Source organism: Clupea harengus, unplaced genomic scaffold (assembly GCF_900700415.2).
Source record: "Clupea harengus unplaced genomic scaffold, Ch_v2.0.2, whole genome shotgun sequence".
Lineage (NCBI taxonomy): Eukaryota > Metazoa > Chordata > Actinopteri > Clupeiformes > Clupeidae > Clupea > Clupea harengus.
In genome coordinates, this window is record NW_024880143.1 from 1 (window position 1) to 18,712 (window position 18,712).

The 18,712-nt window shown below is 41.3% G+C and overlaps 4 protein-coding genes across 4 annotated transcripts; 2 read left to right on the forward strand and 2 right to left on the reverse strand.

Annotated features, from left to right (window-relative positions):
* Positions 1 to 9: 9 nt before the first annotated feature.
* LOC122131389 (zinc finger protein 541) lies at positions 10 to 3,244 on the reverse strand. The gene is made up of 6 exons (XM_042706185.1): positions 3,066 to 3,244; positions 2,885 to 2,960; positions 2,537 to 2,625; positions 1,343 to 1,456; positions 900 to 1,039; positions 10 to 769 (listed from the first exon to the last, which is right to left on the reverse strand). The coding sequence occupies exons 1-6, from the start codon at positions 3,150 to 3,152 to the stop codon at positions 610 to 612; spliced, it is 666 nt and encodes a 221-aa protein (XP_042562119.1). The 5' UTR covers positions 3,153 to 3,244; the 3' UTR covers positions 10 to 609.
* A 919-nt stretch (positions 3,245 to 4,163) lies between these two features.
* LOC122131388 lies at positions 4,164 to 9,670 on the reverse strand. Its single transcript, XM_042706184.1, has 8 exons — positions 9,264 to 9,670; positions 8,564 to 8,716; positions 7,997 to 8,216; positions 6,797 to 7,916; positions 6,605 to 6,660; positions 5,059 to 5,170; positions 4,792 to 4,956; positions 4,164 to 4,613 (listed from the first exon to the last, which is right to left on the reverse strand). The coding sequence occupies exons 2-8, from the start codon at positions 8,700 to 8,702 to the stop codon at positions 4,164 to 4,166; spliced, it is 2,262 nt and encodes a 753-aa protein (XP_042562118.1). The 5' UTR covers positions 8,703 to 8,716; positions 9,264 to 9,670.
* A 1,610-nt stretch (positions 9,671 to 11,280) lies between these two features.
* Positions 11,281 to 15,531, forward strand: ehd2a (EH-domain containing 2a). Its single transcript, XM_042706186.1, has 7 exons — positions 11,281 to 11,498; positions 12,582 to 12,816; positions 12,978 to 13,154; positions 13,597 to 13,694; positions 13,873 to 14,285; positions 14,386 to 14,550; positions 14,653 to 15,531. Exons 2-7 carry the CDS (start codon positions 12,593 to 12,595, stop codon positions 15,232 to 15,234), a joined length of 1,659 nt encoding a protein of 552 aa, XP_042562120.1. The 5' UTR covers positions 11,281 to 11,498; positions 12,582 to 12,592; the 3' UTR covers positions 15,235 to 15,531.
* A 489-nt stretch (positions 15,532 to 16,020) lies between these two features.
* On the forward strand, positions 16,021 to 18,147 carry selenow1 (selenoprotein W, 1). Its single transcript, XM_042706187.1, has 6 exons — positions 16,021 to 16,345; positions 16,824 to 16,848; positions 16,953 to 17,006; positions 17,141 to 17,215; positions 17,415 to 17,508; positions 17,803 to 18,147. Exons 1-5 carry the CDS (start codon positions 16,155 to 16,157, stop codon positions 17,490 to 17,492), a joined length of 423 nt encoding a protein of 140 aa, XP_042562121.1. The 5' UTR covers positions 16,021 to 16,154; the 3' UTR covers positions 17,493 to 17,508; positions 17,803 to 18,147.
* The last annotated feature ends 565 nt before the right edge of the window (positions 18,148 to 18,712 follow it).

The following is an 18,712-nucleotide window of genomic DNA, read 5'->3' on the forward strand; positions in this document are numbered from 1 at the left end:
GAACACCTTTCAACACTCAAAAATCTGCTGCCTTTTCCCCCCATTAAGAATGGAGTGCTGTTCAACCAAGAAACAATGGAGAACAATTGTGAGGTCTTTAAAATTCAGTGTCAGACTGACCATATAAAATAACTAATATATTTGTGTACACAATATCGTGCCTCAGTTTCCTTACAGAAAAAATATTACATAATAAATAAAAAGTGAAATAATAAATAAATAAATTCTTCCAAGAGAATTTGATGAGATCACTTCAACCTTGACATAAAAACTCAAATTCAACTTCTGCAACAACATAACAAAGCTTACACACTTAACAGATGTAAAACAGACTGAACAGCTGATTCTAGATCATATTTTAAATCTCCATAATTTTAATGGATATTATACCCATTTTAAATATCTGAATAATCCAAATTTGAATACTACAATAAGCCATAATTTGATATTAATTATGTTTAGCAATTTGCATTGTTTCAAGTCTTTCGTGAAATGCTTAGTGGACTAGCCTATATATTAGTATTTTACTAACTAAATTTGACGTCTGTGGCTTTTATAATGTAGGCTGGCTGTTTTCACAACTTGCTGCTGTAACTGCAGAATCCTGAGCTATGGTGAATCTGATTCAGAGGTGACGGCTAGCTCTCTTCCATGGATACCCTGTTGAGTTTTGTCTCTGTCAGGCCAGCTGGACGCCATGGAGCAATTTCGCTCTTGGTGCCGGTGGGTCTTCATGTGAGCGCTGCGGCTCCTGACCTTCTCGAAGCCCCTGAGCAAAGACAGACATGCACAGCATTCATAAACGTGCACGTGAACGTCTGTTAGGTATGACGTCTGTGCTCTGTGCTGAACATATCAGGGGCTTTTACGCGACAATATTTCGGGATGATATTACTTACCGACCACACTCCTCACAGGTGAACTCCATAGACGTGTCCGCAGCCGTCTGAAGCTGCTGTGGAGGTCTTTGTCTGGCCAGGGAACGCTGCACTCCCCTTCTGCTTATTTGCTGTTCGTCAAGACCAGTAGGTGATTCGGTCTGAGAGGTAGAGAAGAATCTTTGAAAAACCGCATCTCTTTGTTTTCTTTGGTATTTTTGCTTCTGTTTGTAGTTGTTGCTTGCCACTCAGTGACCACTCACTTGTAAGCACATTTCAAGTACATCCTCATAATGCTAGTTTCTTATTGAACAAAACAAAGGCTTAAGGTGTGTATAACATCTGTCCACAATAATCATTATCAACTAATTTTTCCAGCAATGTGTGTTAGTACATTATGGTCATTATGGACTATGCACGTTAGATCAGTAAGTCTTTGCTTCTCATTCAGAGTTAACACTCACAGAGTCCACTCCACCTCCTTCCCTTTTGTCTCCTTTAGTGCGCTGTTTGAATTTCTTTAGTTTCTTCATGGCATAGTAATACTCAACACACTGGTACACTGTCTTGCTCTGTAACTGTGGCACAGACTACATTTCAGTCACTCGACTACACTGTTGATGTGCTGACAAAACTACAGTATATTTTATAACTGCGATATTATTTATCTGAGAATGTGAAATTGGAACAAAAAAACCTTCATAGTATGTTGACTGGTTGATCATTTCCACTAATATGAAGCTAGAACTGTGCCTTCAACACAAAGAAGCACAGAGAATGCACTTTCACTTATAAACGGCAAACTGTAAAACCGAAACACTACTCGCAATTGTAATTTGTAATTGTAACTTCCGCTCTGCAAAACTGCATAAAAACGAATTGCAAATGTAATCTCATACTCGCAAAACTGTACCACAGGAGTTGTGTTTGAAACTTCCGAGCTGAGCGCTTAGGACCTTATTTACGAGGAGAATTTGAGTCTGGTTATACCGGGCTATGTTCAATTGGCAGGGAATAGCTGATTGGTTCACTGCTAACCCAGTAAGCGAGTGAATCACTCAATAGAGTGAGAGTTGCAAGAGGATATGGGGAGAAATATCTCTGTTTCCCAAATTAAGTAGCAATTAAACCTTAAAAACAGGAACAGGACAGTTGTAAAATGCTAACGTGATAGCTGCAAGCTTTCAGACGAGAGTCAATTAGGCACGTTGGACCAGAAGAACCTTTTCATTGTTCTTAGAACTGTTAGAGGGAGAAAGAGCCCACCGGAATGGACAGACAGCTAGCCTACTTTTCCCATTATGCATTTGTGGCACAATCGTGCCGCTTCGCAAAATTGAGCGAGCGTGTGTAGGGTAAGTTTAGCGCAAACAAAGAAGAGACATCAAGCAAGACAGGAGAGAGATGTTGTTCGAGGTAATGTACAATGGAATATGCATACATTCTAAAAAAAAGTTACAAACACAAATCCGGTGGTACAGTTGTGCAAGTACGAAGTTACGGTTGAAAACTCGCAAGTAGGAAATTACAATTGTTCCGTTTTTATAGTTTGCAATTTACAAGTGCAAATCATACTCTGGGCTCTATTTTAGACACAATTCTAGCTTTATACTACAATGCATACCATGATTGGCTATTTACAATGTTTCCGTTCTCACCATGTTCTGAATACGCTGAAAGTCCTTATTCACAGTGACCACAGCTTTTCTGAAGAGTTTCTTCTCTTGGGGACACCAGAAGTCTGACCCTATAGTCAACCGAAAGTATACAGAACCTGAACACATGACAATTCCAAGCCTAATATGTGCTATTTCTGTCTTGCTTAAATTGTAATTACTTACACGTGTACTTCAACCTTCACATGCAAGAACATCTAAAATTGTATCTACATTAAATTGTACAGGAATTCAAGAATATAGTCCAAATTGAATATATTTATTTATCCCCACAACCGAAAATGACATACATATATACTACATTCTATGGAGGAGAATTAGGCCTGATACCTGTATAGTGATAGTCACTTAAGGCATGTGAGGAGGAACGATAATCTCCTCTGACCAAAAGAAGATCCAGGGCTGCCTGGACATGGAAAAACACATACAAAAGGAAAATCAAAACGCTCACACATATACACACACAAATTAACTCAACAGTTTTACAAGATGAAAACAATAATCATCCCACCAGAACATCTCCTTGCACTTCATGAAGGCAGTGGAGGGCCAGTTCAGTGTTGGTTCCCCCTCCTGGGAGGACACTGGAACAACACATGTTCAGGAACTCTGTGACTGAGCAAGCAGAAAAACAGAGTATTGTGAAGAGATGCACAGCTACGCAAAAGCCTTGTGATGTTCATAACCTAAAGCTTGACATTTATCAGCTCAGTTCATGCAATGCATACATTCCTAAAACAGCTGGTTAAAACCCTGACAGAGCCACATCTATGCCTACATATATGTATTTACTTGCCTGTGTTTACATGTCTGTGAACACTTGGTCAATTTTGAATTACCATAAAACCTGAAAATTGTATTGGTGAGTATTACATGTATGACACAGTCCATGGCACAGACACTGACGTATCCAGCTCGACATAACAAGGGAATGATATTATGTAGGTAGTAAATGTAGTTAAGTATTTGTGTAAGTATGTCTGTGTATGAGTACGTCGGTCTGTGTGTAGTAAACACACCTCTTTCTTGTGTGTCTGTATTACTGGCTATGTCTCCCCACGGCGACCAAACAAGCTGGGCCAGGTGCTCCTCATACAACATCAGAAGCCGGTTCCGCAAGGGTGGAATCTCTGCCTGAAAGCGGGAGCCCACGTTGATCCTCCTGCAATTGACATGGCTGGTAGTGGATACAACTTTGACTATTGCTATAGTAGACCATGCTATACAGAGGTGACCTTGGGGGAATTCATAATACAGAATGAAAGAATGGAAGAAACTCACGGCTCTATGCTGACAACGGTGTCATCCACTACCAAAGAGATGACATCTCTTCTGTCTAAGGGATGAAAAAAACGTTACTGGTCACAATGACGTCTACTAAGGGCTCCTAAGGAGTCTTTCTGTTCCATTAATCGGCCGAATAAATGTCAGGGTTTACGAAGTCATCTCTCAATGCTGTTTTGAGATCATATTTGAATGCTTGTTTTCTTTTTGTCCAAATGTATTTGATTTGGTTCTGTCTTTACTCTACAGTCCAATTGCTTCTCAGAGTAAACAAATAACTGCACATTTTTGGCCGTCGGCATATTTCCTCTTGCCTGTACAGCTGTCACCACAAACACCAAACTAGTGACATGCTTAGGCAGAGGCATGAGCCAAACATCCTATCGTTTCTCAGCCCACACTGAGCGAGATCCAGCATGAAGAGGGAGAACAAACCCATAGCATTGATGAGGGAACTGGCCAGGGGTGGACAGGGATGCTGCTGGGGCAGCTTGTTGAAATACAGGCCGCTTCCTGGCCTCAGTGGACTCAGCATCGGCGGGGGGGTGTAGGGGGCGAGCTGGAGGTCGGGGTTCATCAGCTGGCCAGCCAAATATGTGGGGGAGCGCAGCTGGCTTAAGTAGCCTCCCGTAGCACGGAACCGCAGGCCAGCCAAAGCCTCCTGCTCTATCATCTGGTGGGGCTGCATGGGAGTGGGAATGATGAGGGTTTTCAGCGACTCCAGCCGGCGGGTCTTCTTCAGTCTCGTTCCCTCCATCGACTGAGCTGCCTCTTCCTACAGGGAAACATTTATTTTAGTTTCACACAATAAGAGTGGTCACCTTTGTTAGATGTTCAGATTCATAAGAAACACAGACCACCACCCCCCTTCTTCTGGGGAGAGAACCAGTGAAAGAAATGCAGAGAATATCACAAACGGCAAGAACTGTAAGAACAGTGATTCTTTTACTCACATCGGATGGTGTAAAGCTCCGGCACCTGTCACCCTCCTCTGGGCCCTTTGAAACAGGTACAGATACCGGGATGATCAGGGGTGACAGACACTTTTTCTCCGAATGATGGGGTGACCACTGGGCGACCAATATTTCATCGGCGGTGGTCTCCACTGTTTCACCATGCTGTAAGCAAAACAACACGACTAAAGACCTCTCGCATCCTGAATGCAACGCAACCACTCCCTTTGCGCTCTAAGCTTGTGTTCTGAGTTATTAGTATGGCACCTGAACAGAGGTGAATGGCTCTGGTGAGTGAGAGTCCACATGATCATATGCCCTAGAAGAGGCTGGATGAGCCCAGGAAAAGCTATCTTCAGAGAGGTCACCATAGTCTGACCTGCAGAAAGAGGTGGTAGATGACAGGCATACATATAAATTAGACGTAGTGCATAGCATAGCAGTGCGTAATGTGACCGTCGCAGTGAGCGCATCAGAAAGAAATTAATGAAAAAACTAAATATTTTCTGTTCCAAGAAAAGGGTGTTATCTTGAATGATTACGTTTCTGGCAACAAAACACTAAACGGTTTGTTGTATCTTAATCTGAGTGAAAATTTAAGGAACTACAGTTTGTGTATGTCCTGTACACTGAGAGGGTATGAAGCAGTGCCTGTGAGTTACGTGTCTTGTGATGTGAGTATGAGTATAACAGATATATTCTTGTGCTAAATTTAAATATTTTGTGAAATTTACATGTATACATAATCAATAATACGAACTTAAATGTAGGATCATTAGTTGAAGACAAGAATGTGTTTGAATACGATACTAAATGTAGAGTAAATGCCGCATATAGGCCCACAAGTATTGACATTTATAACAGGACAGTGAGGATAATGAGTTTAAATACAGCCACAAGCTTTATGATTTGACTGCTTCAACAGGTGAAAGAGGACCATTTGAATTTTGTAATTGTTACGTAAAGAGACAAGATTAATTTAGAAGATAGACCAAACCATGCGAGAGAAATAGAGGAAAACCTGTTGTAGCTTGTTGTAACGACATCGTATTGCTGATTTGAAATAGTTTCTTCATGCCATTATGAATGAGCCTACAACATTTCATTAAGATTGGCCATTCACACAGGCATGTATTGGCTGCAGAATTTTGGTCGACCTTCAGTGGCCATTTTGTTGAGCCAAATGGAACTTGGAGATGTGAGCAACTGTAGCAAGTGTCAGTTGCAGCGCCCCCTATGGATATAATGTCGCGACCAAAAAATATGGTAGTGATCAATCAAATTCAGTTTGAACCTTTACATAGCAAGATATTGGTTGGTGGAGGGTTACATTTTTGCTTTGAACATTATTAACTAGGTGGTGCCACTCCACAAATTAATAGTAATGAGCTAGGGTAATGCACCTCCTAATGTCCAGTTTGCCATAACATTTTTTTGATAATTTCTGGCAAAACAGTTTTCAAGCTATTGCCCAAAAAGTGCTTTGACCCTACGCAACTTCAGGGGACGCTAGCACAAAGGGAAACGCACACCTAAGGACACAAACCTTCTATTCTGTATCAGCCATGTGGGGCTTCCACTATACCAAGTTCTATGTGGATTGTTGAAGTCATTGACCATGACATTGCCAATAGTCTAACATCCAGAACAAGACGGCCCTCAGAAAGAATGTATACAAACACTGAATCTGTGGATCTGTGATAAGTTGATTTAACGTAATAGTTTAAATACTGTAATACGTTTTCATAGGTTACTAAAAGTTTCATAACAGTGTTGCTAAAAATGTTTTACCCCTGGCTCAGTACTTCATTACCTTTCACAAGACTCCTGTCCTTCCTCTGCGTAAGTGATGACAGAGACACCTCCTCCCTTTTCAATCCAACAAAAACAGTACATTAATACGTGCCTCACCAGCATGTTGATAAACACGAATAGCAAATACACTGAATTTGTTTCTAACACTCAATACAGAGAAAGAAAGCGTGACACATTCACACACACAAACCTTAAAAGACGGGTAGGGGGCATTGTCTGCGCTAAATGAAGCCATTGCTACCTGGCTTGGAGATACAAGGAACCCTGGGCGGGACCGCGGATGCAGAGGAACTGAGTCTTCATAATAAACTTGCAAAGGGAGGACATCGTCAACTGTGATTTTCCTCTTCCTTGCTCTCTTTTTCGCCTTGTCCACTTTTTTAGGGATAGCGTGCATTCCTGCCAATACACTCAATTGGGATTGCGGAGCAATTGGTGGAAGGTCCGCTGCTGTGGTAAATTCATGGCTAGAGATGGGCCATGGAGACAATGTCTCCGACTTAATCTTTTTGACCTGAGTAAGACTTTCGTTTATGTGAGAATGTTGACTCGGTTGTGTTTCCAGTCTTGTGTGATTGGAATTTTCCGAAGAAGCTGGCCTGTCCACCAACTCATCGTGGCAGTTGGCTGTCTCCCGTGAGGACTGAAATGACAACATGTTATCGAGTGCCTGGAGGTCTGACATAGGAAAATCAAGCGTGTTCTCCCAGCAGGGGGCGCTCAGGCCATCCGCCCCAAAGCTCTGTGCTGCAGCAGAATCTGCACTGATAACACTCGACTCTGGCTCTAGACCCACTGGCCATTGTGTAGAGCCCTGCATATCCTCAGATGGCACCGCTTCACCTCTGCTCATAGCATACATACCTTTTGTAGGTCCTGGGATCCACTGATCTTGGCCTACGAGGGGCTTCTCTTGAGCACCACCCTCAACTGTGAATTGACTCACTCCAAGTCCTCTGACCACAGTGGAAAACCCTGTGTAGTTATTGTAATCAACATAGCTGTGATAATTAGCACTTACAGACTGGGTGTCGGTCACAGTTTTTGGGGCAGGAATGAAAATGGTAGGATAGCCACTTTGGTCACTGCTGCCTTGTACACTCAGAGTGTCCTCTGCTGGTTCCCAGTGTGCTGTAGGGTGGAGGGTGGAGTGGGTGGAGGTGCTCTCTGATGTCGTAGGCTTGGGATGAATGCCATGTTGAGACAAACAGTGGCGCTTCAGGGAGTGAGCGTCACAGTAGCTCCGCTGACAGCCAAGCTCTGCACAGTGAAATAGCTTCCGCTTCTGGTGTGTCAACATGTGGCCTGTCCTGTATACAAACACAGCAACTGAGCAGTCAGAAATCAGAGCAAATGAACATACACTATCTTTGAAAAAACCTGAACTTACAGATGATCATGGCGTTTAAATGCACGTTGGCAGATGGAACAGACGTGCGGTCGGTCTGACTGGTGCGTCAAAAGGTGTTTATTTAGGGCATTTGAATTCCCAAATACTTTGCCACAGAAGGAACAATTGAAAGGGGAGTTCCTAGCTTTCTGTCTCTCCACTGATCCATGTTCCACCTGTTGGTACCTCTCACTCGCTGCGATAGTATTACTATCCTCCACTGAAAACACCCAACAATGAGAGGAAAACATTAATTCATTAATTATACAATTATAAGAGCCCAATTACACAAGAACATCTTCTTTACAACACCCGAAAAGATCACATCTCTAGGAAAGATCACATCTTTGCACAAGATGTGCCATGAGTGTGCTGGAATAAGTGACTACCCCAACAACATTTAAAGCTTATCGATTATTTGAATAAAGGTCTTCTACTGCTTGTGAAGCAGCTCTTTCTAAGGTTAATTCAAGGTGGGGTATTAGCCTAAACTGATGGGAGAAATTTGAAGACAGGAAACATAAATCTGACAGTTGGAGGCAGTTGGAAGCAAAATAGGAAATATACCATCTTGCTTCTGCCACTCTTCAAAGTTTGTGAAGTTAATGAGCTGTTCAGATCTGGGGTTAATTTCGACACCTTCATCGGAGGCATCAATGCATATGAGGCGTTGACCAGAATGACTCAGGTCCAATATTTCATCCATGTATCACAACTCGGCTGTATTAGACAGATAAAACCGTGTTAATTGCGTGCTACTGAGTCCTGAATGACAAGAAGCAAAATACCAGAATTTGGTATTTGAGTAATCTTGTACCACATTCATGTTTTCAGCTATGGTTTTCACCATGCTTCCACACCTATGGTTTACATGGACATTAGTCAGCTTTCTTCATCAGTCTTTCAAAACTATATTTCACTCTTGAATTTCATGCACTATGTTTATTACGACATTGTGATAGCATTAAAAAACACGATCACTGCTGCCAGCATAACAACTTATTCTAATTAACTAATTCTAATGCTAACTTTATGCACCAGTACGTTTTAACATAGCAATTTAGCTAGCGATACCACAGCAGTAAACTCTAGCGACAGCTAGGAAGAACACTGATCAATGTTTAAGTTAGAAGGTAAGGCTAACATAACACTTGAGGTGTATTTGTTAATCATGTGACGTTGAATAAAAGCTAATGATAATAGGCCATCGAATTCCAACATGGACACAACTAAGTTACCATTTGGTAAGGCAAAAATTTTAACTCACCTTAAACGTTTTCGAGGACAAAGTCAGCCATTCAGATGGTAGATAATTAGCTAACGCTCCCTAACTAGCTATCGTTAGCTAACTGATGAAAATGAATACCTATAATTAGCACTATGTAACGTTACATCCTATTTCATTTAATCAGTTATTGTGTTAGCAATATATAAAAAAAATGCCATTAAATCGATCGATAATGCTATTTAATTCAAACCTACATAAAACTATTACAATATGTATTTTTACAAAAAAATACTCATTAACAACATTTAAAAATAATAGTTGGTCTAAATAATAATCTGACTAGACAGCTATCTGCTAGCTAGCTACCGGCAAGTGTCTACTTCTCCGCCATCCAATCACTAAATTTTTGTGTCTCCATCTCAAACTGCAACCGACGCAACCCCTAATGTCATTGGCTCAACTGAGCGGGAATTTCGTTCAGATGTCAGGGGTATGTGCTTTGCTTGTCACTTGGTAATAATAGATGTCTTAATCTTTGTAGGAAATTTCCCCTGATGAAAAAAGCTTTAGATGGTTCACTGAAAGGCGATTTTTTTTTCACCTGTAGACAATAGGCCTACCAGCTGAGCAGTCTATGTGCGGCACTGGTACCCCTAATAAAACATACTATTGTTGTTTACAAGTGCATGTTTGCCTTACAGTTGCTGCTGAAAAAATGTCAGGTGTTTACAAAACACAACTTTCAATCAGAAATAAGTTGTGTCTTCAAATTGCAGTACTGCCAACCATCACCACAGACAGCAGGCAGCGTCAGCCTGGACATGCCCCCTAGGTAGCGGGGCTTCTGTGTATGTCAGTAAACTAGAGGCTGTGTAGTTCCCAGCATGCCGTGGGGCATACTGGAGCTGTGTTGTTGTTGTTTAAAATTATACCTCCCTTTCGTGTTTGGTATTAGCGTTTGTAACTGTTATTAGTGTGTCCATGTATGTTATGCTGTTAATGCCGTAGTTCAGCCCTGCTTTATTGTAGCTTATCTGTCAGTGTCCATTAAAGTGCCATTTCTGAGGTCATACAGTGTATGGGGCACAGACGTTTTATTGCTCTGTATAGGTTTTAATAACCATTACAGTGGCACTGCTTAATTTTTGGAATTAAATAAAGCTTATGTGTCCGGCCTCATGGTAGCATGGAAATTAAATTCCATTGACTGATCAATTGTTGTCCATAATACTAATTCTCATGCCAAGTCAGCCTTGAAAGTTGGCAACCCTGGCTATGTCTCGCTGCACATTCATCTTGTTGCTGACGTGGGGGCCCACTGTGCCACTGCCACCAGCTCGGAGGCCTTATGTTGTTGCTGCTCACCTGAGAGTCTGTACCTCCTCTGTGAGAGGAAGGGCCTCCACATCGCCATCATTTTCCGGCCATAACGCTTCAGAGACTGTTGCTTCTGACAGGACTATGTCTTCTTGCCCTGCACTGTTCCATGAGCTTCCACCAATTGCATCTCCCTAACACCTCAGGGATTTGTGTCAGTTCTAGAAGGACTGTTTTCCAGCCCTCCACTGTTCCACAGGCCTCCTCCATTGCCAGGGCTTACAGTGGTGTTGGGGGCAACCATGTCCTGATTGACTCTACACTCTACATCATTTCGAGGACTTTGCTGTGGTTGCTGGGGACAGCTAACTACTTGGGGGGTGGGTCAGCCCTGCGTTATGTTATCATATCTGTCCACCATCAGTGTCTTAGTCATGTCAGAGATTCAGACCTGCCTCCTGTTTCCTTGTTATGTGTGTTGAAGACGCTATTAAAGTGACATTCCAGAGGTCATGCAGTGTATTTCTAATTTCACATGAGCTGCATTAAAACTGAGAGCAGAAAACTGAGACAGATCCCTGTCTGGTGCATTCTTCCTGGCTAGCTCACCAAAGTATGTTACCATAGCAGAACTTTGGTCCATAGTCAGAGGTAATGACTCCTCCTCTTGTTCAGGCCCTGAGCTCATAAAACATCTGGATTCATTCGGAGGACCTAGTTGTGACTTACAACAGTGAAGCTGGACAAGTTGAGTACTTGAAATGCTGCAATAAGGAGTCTTTGTGTTACATTACTACCAGTAAATTTGAATATAAAGGGATTAAATGATGTGCATCCACCTAGATGGCTATGCTCTGAACACAGAAACATCTAGTGAAAATTGTCTGTACAGTAGGACTAAACCCAGTTGGAAAAGTTAATCTTCATTTCACACTCTAAGGTGAAAATCATCAAAAGGTAAGACCTCTATTCTTGACAGACACTCATATCTTTCTACAAAAAGAAATGGTGGAAAAAATGTTTTTGCAATGCCCTAAATGTATATGTCCCTAACCTGTTCCAGTTTGAATCATCTTATCATAATTAGGAAGTGATGCAGGGTGCAATATAATAATGTAGTATCAATACATTTGCAAGTATTTTAAGAAAGGTTGAGGGAGTATCCTTTCTTGCACACGGCAAGACCATTTTGAATTGATATTTTGTTTGTATTGTTAATTTGACTATGAATAAATACATTATTTTCACCATTAAATCATGCTATGCATCCCTATTTAGCTGAGTTCTCTTCTCTTTCGAAAAAGTGATTCTCTCCATCCTGGCTGCTGGTCTCTTAGTTCATTTCCTTTCCCCACCCATAATAAGCTAAGGTCCCTGCTTCCCATTTTGATTGGCATTTAAATTCTTTAAGGCCTATTTCACCCACCCCGCCCTTTTACATCTCTCTCTCCTTCGCTCTCTCTCTTTATTTTCCCTTCAAACCTCTTGAGCAACTGTGGTCCACACCCCTATGCTGTTACACTGTCTCAGAGGCTTCACAATAGAGAACAGCTGTGAGCTCACTGCTTTCAGTCAGCTCATTCAGCAGCTGTCCCTCCCTGCTCTTAATACAGGGGAGATTAATGAATTAATGATACTCTTGGGTGCTCTCTGCCTTCTTTCGGATGCATTTGGAAATTATCTTTGGACCACACTACAAGTCAATTTTGGTGTAGGGACTCTGCAGCCCATTCATTTTGTGTCTCTTTGCAGTTCATAAACGGTTGCCACTCCCCAAGCTTTGACAGTGAGTTGCACGCAATTGTGTCTAATATTCTTATGCTGTACACACTTGCTGTTCCTCATGCAGTTTGTATTTGTCACACGCTAGTCTCAGGTCATCCACATACTTTGCCTTGCCTTCATGCATAAACCCTGCCCGAATTCCACTCTTAACCCCTCCAGTCTCACTCCTGGACACTGAAAGTCAGTGGATTTGTCATCCTGCAGCAGAACTTTGTGATGTGCCCTAAAACACTCTAAGCTGATCTCCACCCACAGAAACAACCACCATGCCTTCATGGGGACAAGGAGAAGACAGTGGTAAATCCTTAAGAGAGATTCGAACAGTGACTGAGGGGCTGAAGACCTTGTATCGTGAGAAGCTTCTGCCCCTGGAGAAGCAGTACAGCTTCTCTGACTTCCACTCTCCTGGCTTAGAGGATGCAGATTTTGATAATAAGCCCATGGTGCTAGTGGTGGGCCAGTATTCCACAGGAAAAACAACTTTCATAAGGTAACAACACTTTCACTATTCATTAAACACATATGTTCACGCACAAAGGTGTTTATTGTGTGCTGTAAATGACCACATGCCTGAAACTTAATTTAACAAATAATTTGCCTACTAGTCACAACAGTCTTGATGACTTCATGAGCGTTTCCCTGTTACTTCAGATATCTGCTCGAGCAAGACTTCCCGGGAAGTAGAGTGGGGCCTGAACCCACAACAGATAGCTTCACTGCTGTCATGTATGGGGACGTAGAGGGCATCATTCCTGGAAATGCACTGATTGTTGATCCTAATAAGCCCTTTCGCAAACTCAATCCATTTGGAAACAAGTTTCTTAACAGGTAAAAGATATTTGGGGTGGGGCATGGATGGGGGGGAAATGCATTGTCGAAAAGTGGGGAAATACTCCTGAGATAGGGTGTAATATGAAATGAGATATTCCCAACACAATACAAATTCATCATCTGGAGCTTGTGGGAATGTTTATTTATTCTTTCCAAATGTTCCAGACGTACTCTTTTGTCCAAAACAATAAATCATATTTAGAAACACAAAAGCAGCAAAAGAATGTTAGTTTTATTTGTGCAACTAGTTTTTTTCCCCATAAATATTGTTGAGGTCTTGTTGATTCTGCTGTCCTGGTATTCTCCCCTTTGGTATTATATACAGAAAGGGTTGGCTCAGCAGGTTTTGTAATGAAGCATTATCCTCTCTAGATATTTTTGTTATGTGTTTGAGACAAGTAATGTGCAATCAACAAACCCTTAATACAATTATTTGCAGATTTCAATGTGTTCAAGTACCTAATCAGGTTCTGGAGAGTATCAGCATCATTGATACACCAGGAATTTTGTCTGCAGCCAAAAAGAGACTAAGCAGAGGTAAGACATGACAAGCTAACCGTTAAAATAATATTCATATCTCACAGTTTTGTAAAGATTACATGGTGTTTCCTGAATTGGTTGCTGTGACCTATCTTTCACAAGCATGCCCTGCCCTCTAGGTAAAGTCGTATTCTTCAGAGCTGATGTCACCCATCACATTGAATTCTTCCTGCAGGATATGATTTTCCGGCTGTTCTTCAGTGGTTTGCTGAACACGTAGATCGCATCATACTCCTCTGTGATGCCAACAAACTGGATATTTCAGATGAGTTCTCACGCACGATAGGGGCGTTGCGGGGCAATGAGGATAAGCTGAGGGTTGTGCTCAACAAGGCAGATCTGGTGGACACCCAGCAGCTGATGCGTGTCTATGGCGCCCTCATGTGGTCTCTGGGGAAGGTGTTCCGCACTCCTGAGGTCCTGCGGGTTTATATAGGGTCCTTCTGGTCATCACCTTTCAGGGTACCCGATTATCGCCCACTGTTTGAGAGGGAGGAGGAGAGCCTCTTCAAAGACATCCAGATTTTGCCTCGCAATGCTGCTTTGCGCAAACTCAATGATCTAGTTAAAAGAGCTCGTTTAGTGAGGGTGAGTGCCAAATCTCCACCCCGTACATTGTTACTTAAAGATCAATAAACAACTTTCGTATCTTTTTGGTATGACCCATTTTGTGTTTGAATGTATGCAGGCCCATGTCTACATTATTAACTACCTCAAACAAGAAATGCCCTTGGTCTTTGGAAGAGACAACAAGAAAAGGGACCTGATCTACGACCTTCCTGACATATTCTCTAGGATCCAACAGCGCCATCAGATCTCTCCTGGTGACTTTCCAGACTGTGCCAGGATGCAGGTTTATTGGCCTTTACTGGAAACCAAGGATTTGGTGGTACACTGTGTTCACCTTTACTGAAAATACTTCACTTACACTTCTCTTTCTGTTCCCTCTCAATAGGAACGACTGATGAGCCATGACTTTGCCAAGTTTAAGGCCCTGAAACCCAAACTAATGTCAGCTTTGGATGAGTTTTTGTCCACTGACATTGCTAGACTTATGCCTCTCTTGTGCAAGGAGGAACTCGAAGTGGCCAGCCAGCCTGGGGTGCAGGGGGGAGTCTTTCTGGCCACACACAGAGGGCCTTTCAACGAGGGCAACCCTTTTATGCAAGTTCAGGAGAATGGGGAGGAAAGTGACATGGCAGGTGTGGACTGGGTAGTTACTAAAGATAAGGCTAAATACGACGAGATATTTTACAATCTCTCCCCTAAGGATGGCAAACTGAGTGGCACCAAGGTTAAAAACTGGATGATCAGCACTCGGCTGCCCATCGCAGTCCTGGGCCGAATCTGGAAGCTGTCTGATGTGGACCGAGATGGTATGCTGGACGAGGAGGAGTTTGCCCTGGCAAGCTATCTCATAGAGGTCAAGCTGGACGGCCATGGGCTTCCTCCCCAGCTGCCTCCACATTTAGTGCCCCCATCAAAGCGTAGAAGGAAAGGCTCTAAAGAAGAAGAACTGATGATTGATGTACAATGAAAAGAAGACACAGATCTTTTCATATTACTGCTCAACTTAATCTCTGTATATTTTTTCACTTTTTATGGACTTCACATACCATTATTACCATCGAATATAGCCTATTGCATGTAGAGAAACAGCAACAAAAAGTAAGCAGGTTTAAAGGGATGGTTTATTATATGTATTTTGAAAAGAGTAAACCATTAATAAACCGCACACACACAAATCCACAAATAATTGGATGCAACAATGTTTGGTAATAATCACAATTAAGGGTTATAATAAATTGAGTACACTGAGATGCCTCAGTGCTATTGAACCAGATTTTCTATGTTAAAAATAAACTTGCGTTTTCTTTTCCTCTTGTGATTCTTTAATTGGCCTTTACCTGAACAGACTTCCTTTACAGCTGTCTTAATTTTGTCTCAAAACTACTGGAATCTCTTTTCATGATCTCTCAAAAGTAAACTCTTAATATTCCTCTTGACCGCCATTGCTTTTAATTCATGCTGCAATAGAGTATTGTTTTCTGTAAGTTTAGGCTTTATTACACTGTGGGCCCGTGTGTTTTTTTTTGTACAGGAATTGTGTTACGCAAAATAGGCACTCTTTAAATAGGCTAACCTTCATTCGTGGAATTCTCATAGACATGAACTGCCCCCAAGACGTTACACCCCAAACAAGGACAGCAAACATACGCATGCGTAGGGTTGCATGATTACGTAACGAGTAATTCACGATTATACATTCAGAGTTTATTATACAAATGGAATGGGACAAATCTAAAGTTATCATTCACGCCACACTAAAGATTGAATGTTGTCAAAACATGCTACTCTGCGTAATCGACTCAATTTCCTTCATGTAGTGCTTATCTAAGGTTCGCTTCCGTTGATCATGCTTATCTAACCACAACTTCCTGGTTTAAACACTCCAGAATGTCTCGACTATTGCTCCGCCTTGCAGGTTTGCCAACAATTAAGGCAATACTACCCGCTCGTTTACCGAGGGTATATTCATTACCCAGTAGTTCACTACCAATTTATAACCGCTACCATTGTCTGCTAGTTACTCATCTCAGAGCCAGTTCGACCTGCATCATGGGTGTGAAAGTTCATGTCATTTATTGGTACGTAAGACTGTTTGTGCAATTCGACTCTTCAGCACAGCGTATCTCGTGAATAGAATTGTCTGAATTAACGTAAAATATAAATGTTTTGTTGTGGCAAGCTAATTTCCTAATATTCTAGCACAATTGCATAAGGTAACGTTAGCAGCAAACATTAAACGTACTGTGCGCGTCTCAATTATCTTGTCTAAGCCTTGGCTGGTTTACAAAATGTTGAATAATATTGAATGAAACAAAGACCCAATTGGTGCTAAAAATAAAGGTGTTGGCGCTGGGAGTGTGATTGTTTCACACACGATTGACGTCATGCATTTGGATCTGCATGCGCCATGCTTTGTTTAGTTAGCTAACTCGAGTAAGCAAGCACCACCGTATAATCTCAAATCCTCGGTTGTAGAATGACGTATATTTGTACCATTGGTTTGTTAGTAGTAAATATGTTGTGTGGTCACTAACGATGCTGTTTCTTTTCTTTTAGTGGTGGATGAGGGTACAGACCCAAAGTAAGCCATGTTCTAAAATAACGATGCTCATCATTTATTTGTACTTTTTATTCATTAGATTATATATTATATAAACCCCGGTTAACATTACATTTTTTTCGCAGTTCACCAAAATCAAGACTTTGCTTGAGGATGAATTTCCGGGCGATCTTGATATAGTAAGTTCACGCCTTTCCCTGGAATGTTTTAGCTAATTCCTAGTGCATGATTTCACTTTGGGGGGGGAGGTAAAACGCACTGGACTTTTTCCAAAACTGTAAATGGATGGACTAATGTTATTTAAATGTTGCAGACTGGTGAAAGCACGCCTACAACATCTGGTTGGTTTGAGGTAGAGGTGGGGGGGAAGTTGGTGCACTCCAAGAAGGTAGGTCCTTTGTTTTTCATTTCATGTGTTCTGTACATTTGATTTTTGACTGTTCAAAATATGCTACATTTGACCCGCCCCAAACTGGCAGTGATGCATGATGGTATTTCGTTTGTAAGAACACATGTTGTGTAAGATTCTTATGAAACTCTTTTAACACTTATGAAACATTAAAGTGAAATGCGTGCCTCTGTTTTAGAATGGGGAAGGGTTTGTGGATGATGACAAGAAAATGGCTAAAGTTGTAAGCGCCATTGAGAAGTGTCTGGGGAAATGAGTGTATGCTGACAGAGGTAAGGAACCTTTAATAGTAATTATATGTTGTTACCTTTGTATGTCCTCTTTTTTCACTTGCTGTGCATTTCTGTCGCTCTGCCCTTTATGGCATGTTGTCAGCTTGACTGGCGGCGTTATTGTCGGGCTTACTCTGAATGGGTCTCCTTAATTTACTGTAGCTTGATACATACTTGTAAGTAACTTTGGATAAAAGCATTAATCAAATGAATAACTCTAAATGCTACCTTTGTATAATAGATATATTTTCACTGTGGCTTGTTTTATTTCCTTTTCTCTATTCTTCCCTACAGTTTGACCTCCTCTGCTGTTCTTCCTCCTGTGGATTGCGAATGATGGTGTTGCCTGAAGTGTGTATGGCACGGGTAGCACTTGATGATCTAGACTCTTCCTTGGAGATGGCCAGCAGTGTGTGTGTGTGAAACTCCTACAGTTATACTACTTTTAGGGAATTCATAGGAAAGCTTTTTTTATTATTATTGAATTTGAAGGGCATTGTAATGTATCTAAATGGGATATTTAACTGTTAAAGGTACCATCCAAACAAAACTTAAATAAGCTGTTTTGGAATACTTGATGATCAAATGTTCAATATACCATCTGAAAAAAAGAAATAAATAAAAACCACTGTTTTGAAATGCTTGTCATGAATATTTCTGTTCCATCAGAGACTACTTATATATTTGGAGCCAGGGAAAATAATGTCTCCAGCAGAGATCTGGATTTGATTTGATTTGATTGCACATTTTAAACAAATGTCATAGTGCCTTAAAGAAACATTTGGAAATTTGAATGGTTTGTATATGTATAGAAATTTGGCTATGGTTAAACAGATTGGAAACTGTCATGTCATGAGAAATAAAAAAAATCAGTCGTTAAAAATGGAAAGGTACAACTATTATCTTTTCTGAGACTTAGCCACGTATAAATGTATTCCTTTGTTATCAACCAAAGGGAAAGTAAGGGTGTGACCACTTTTCTTAAATGCCAGTGTGGTCATCATGACTCAGCCGAACAGTAATGAACCGTTGAAACTTTCTAAAAGATTAATTTATCAAGCTTCATCAGATTTGTAAATGATACTCCGCACAAGGCCTGCCATGTAAGTAAACCACTTCGGGGATGGTCACAGTCGTTTATGCCAGAGACATGTTTATATTGAACCACACCACACCCATTTCGATTTGCCACTTGGTTTGTCAC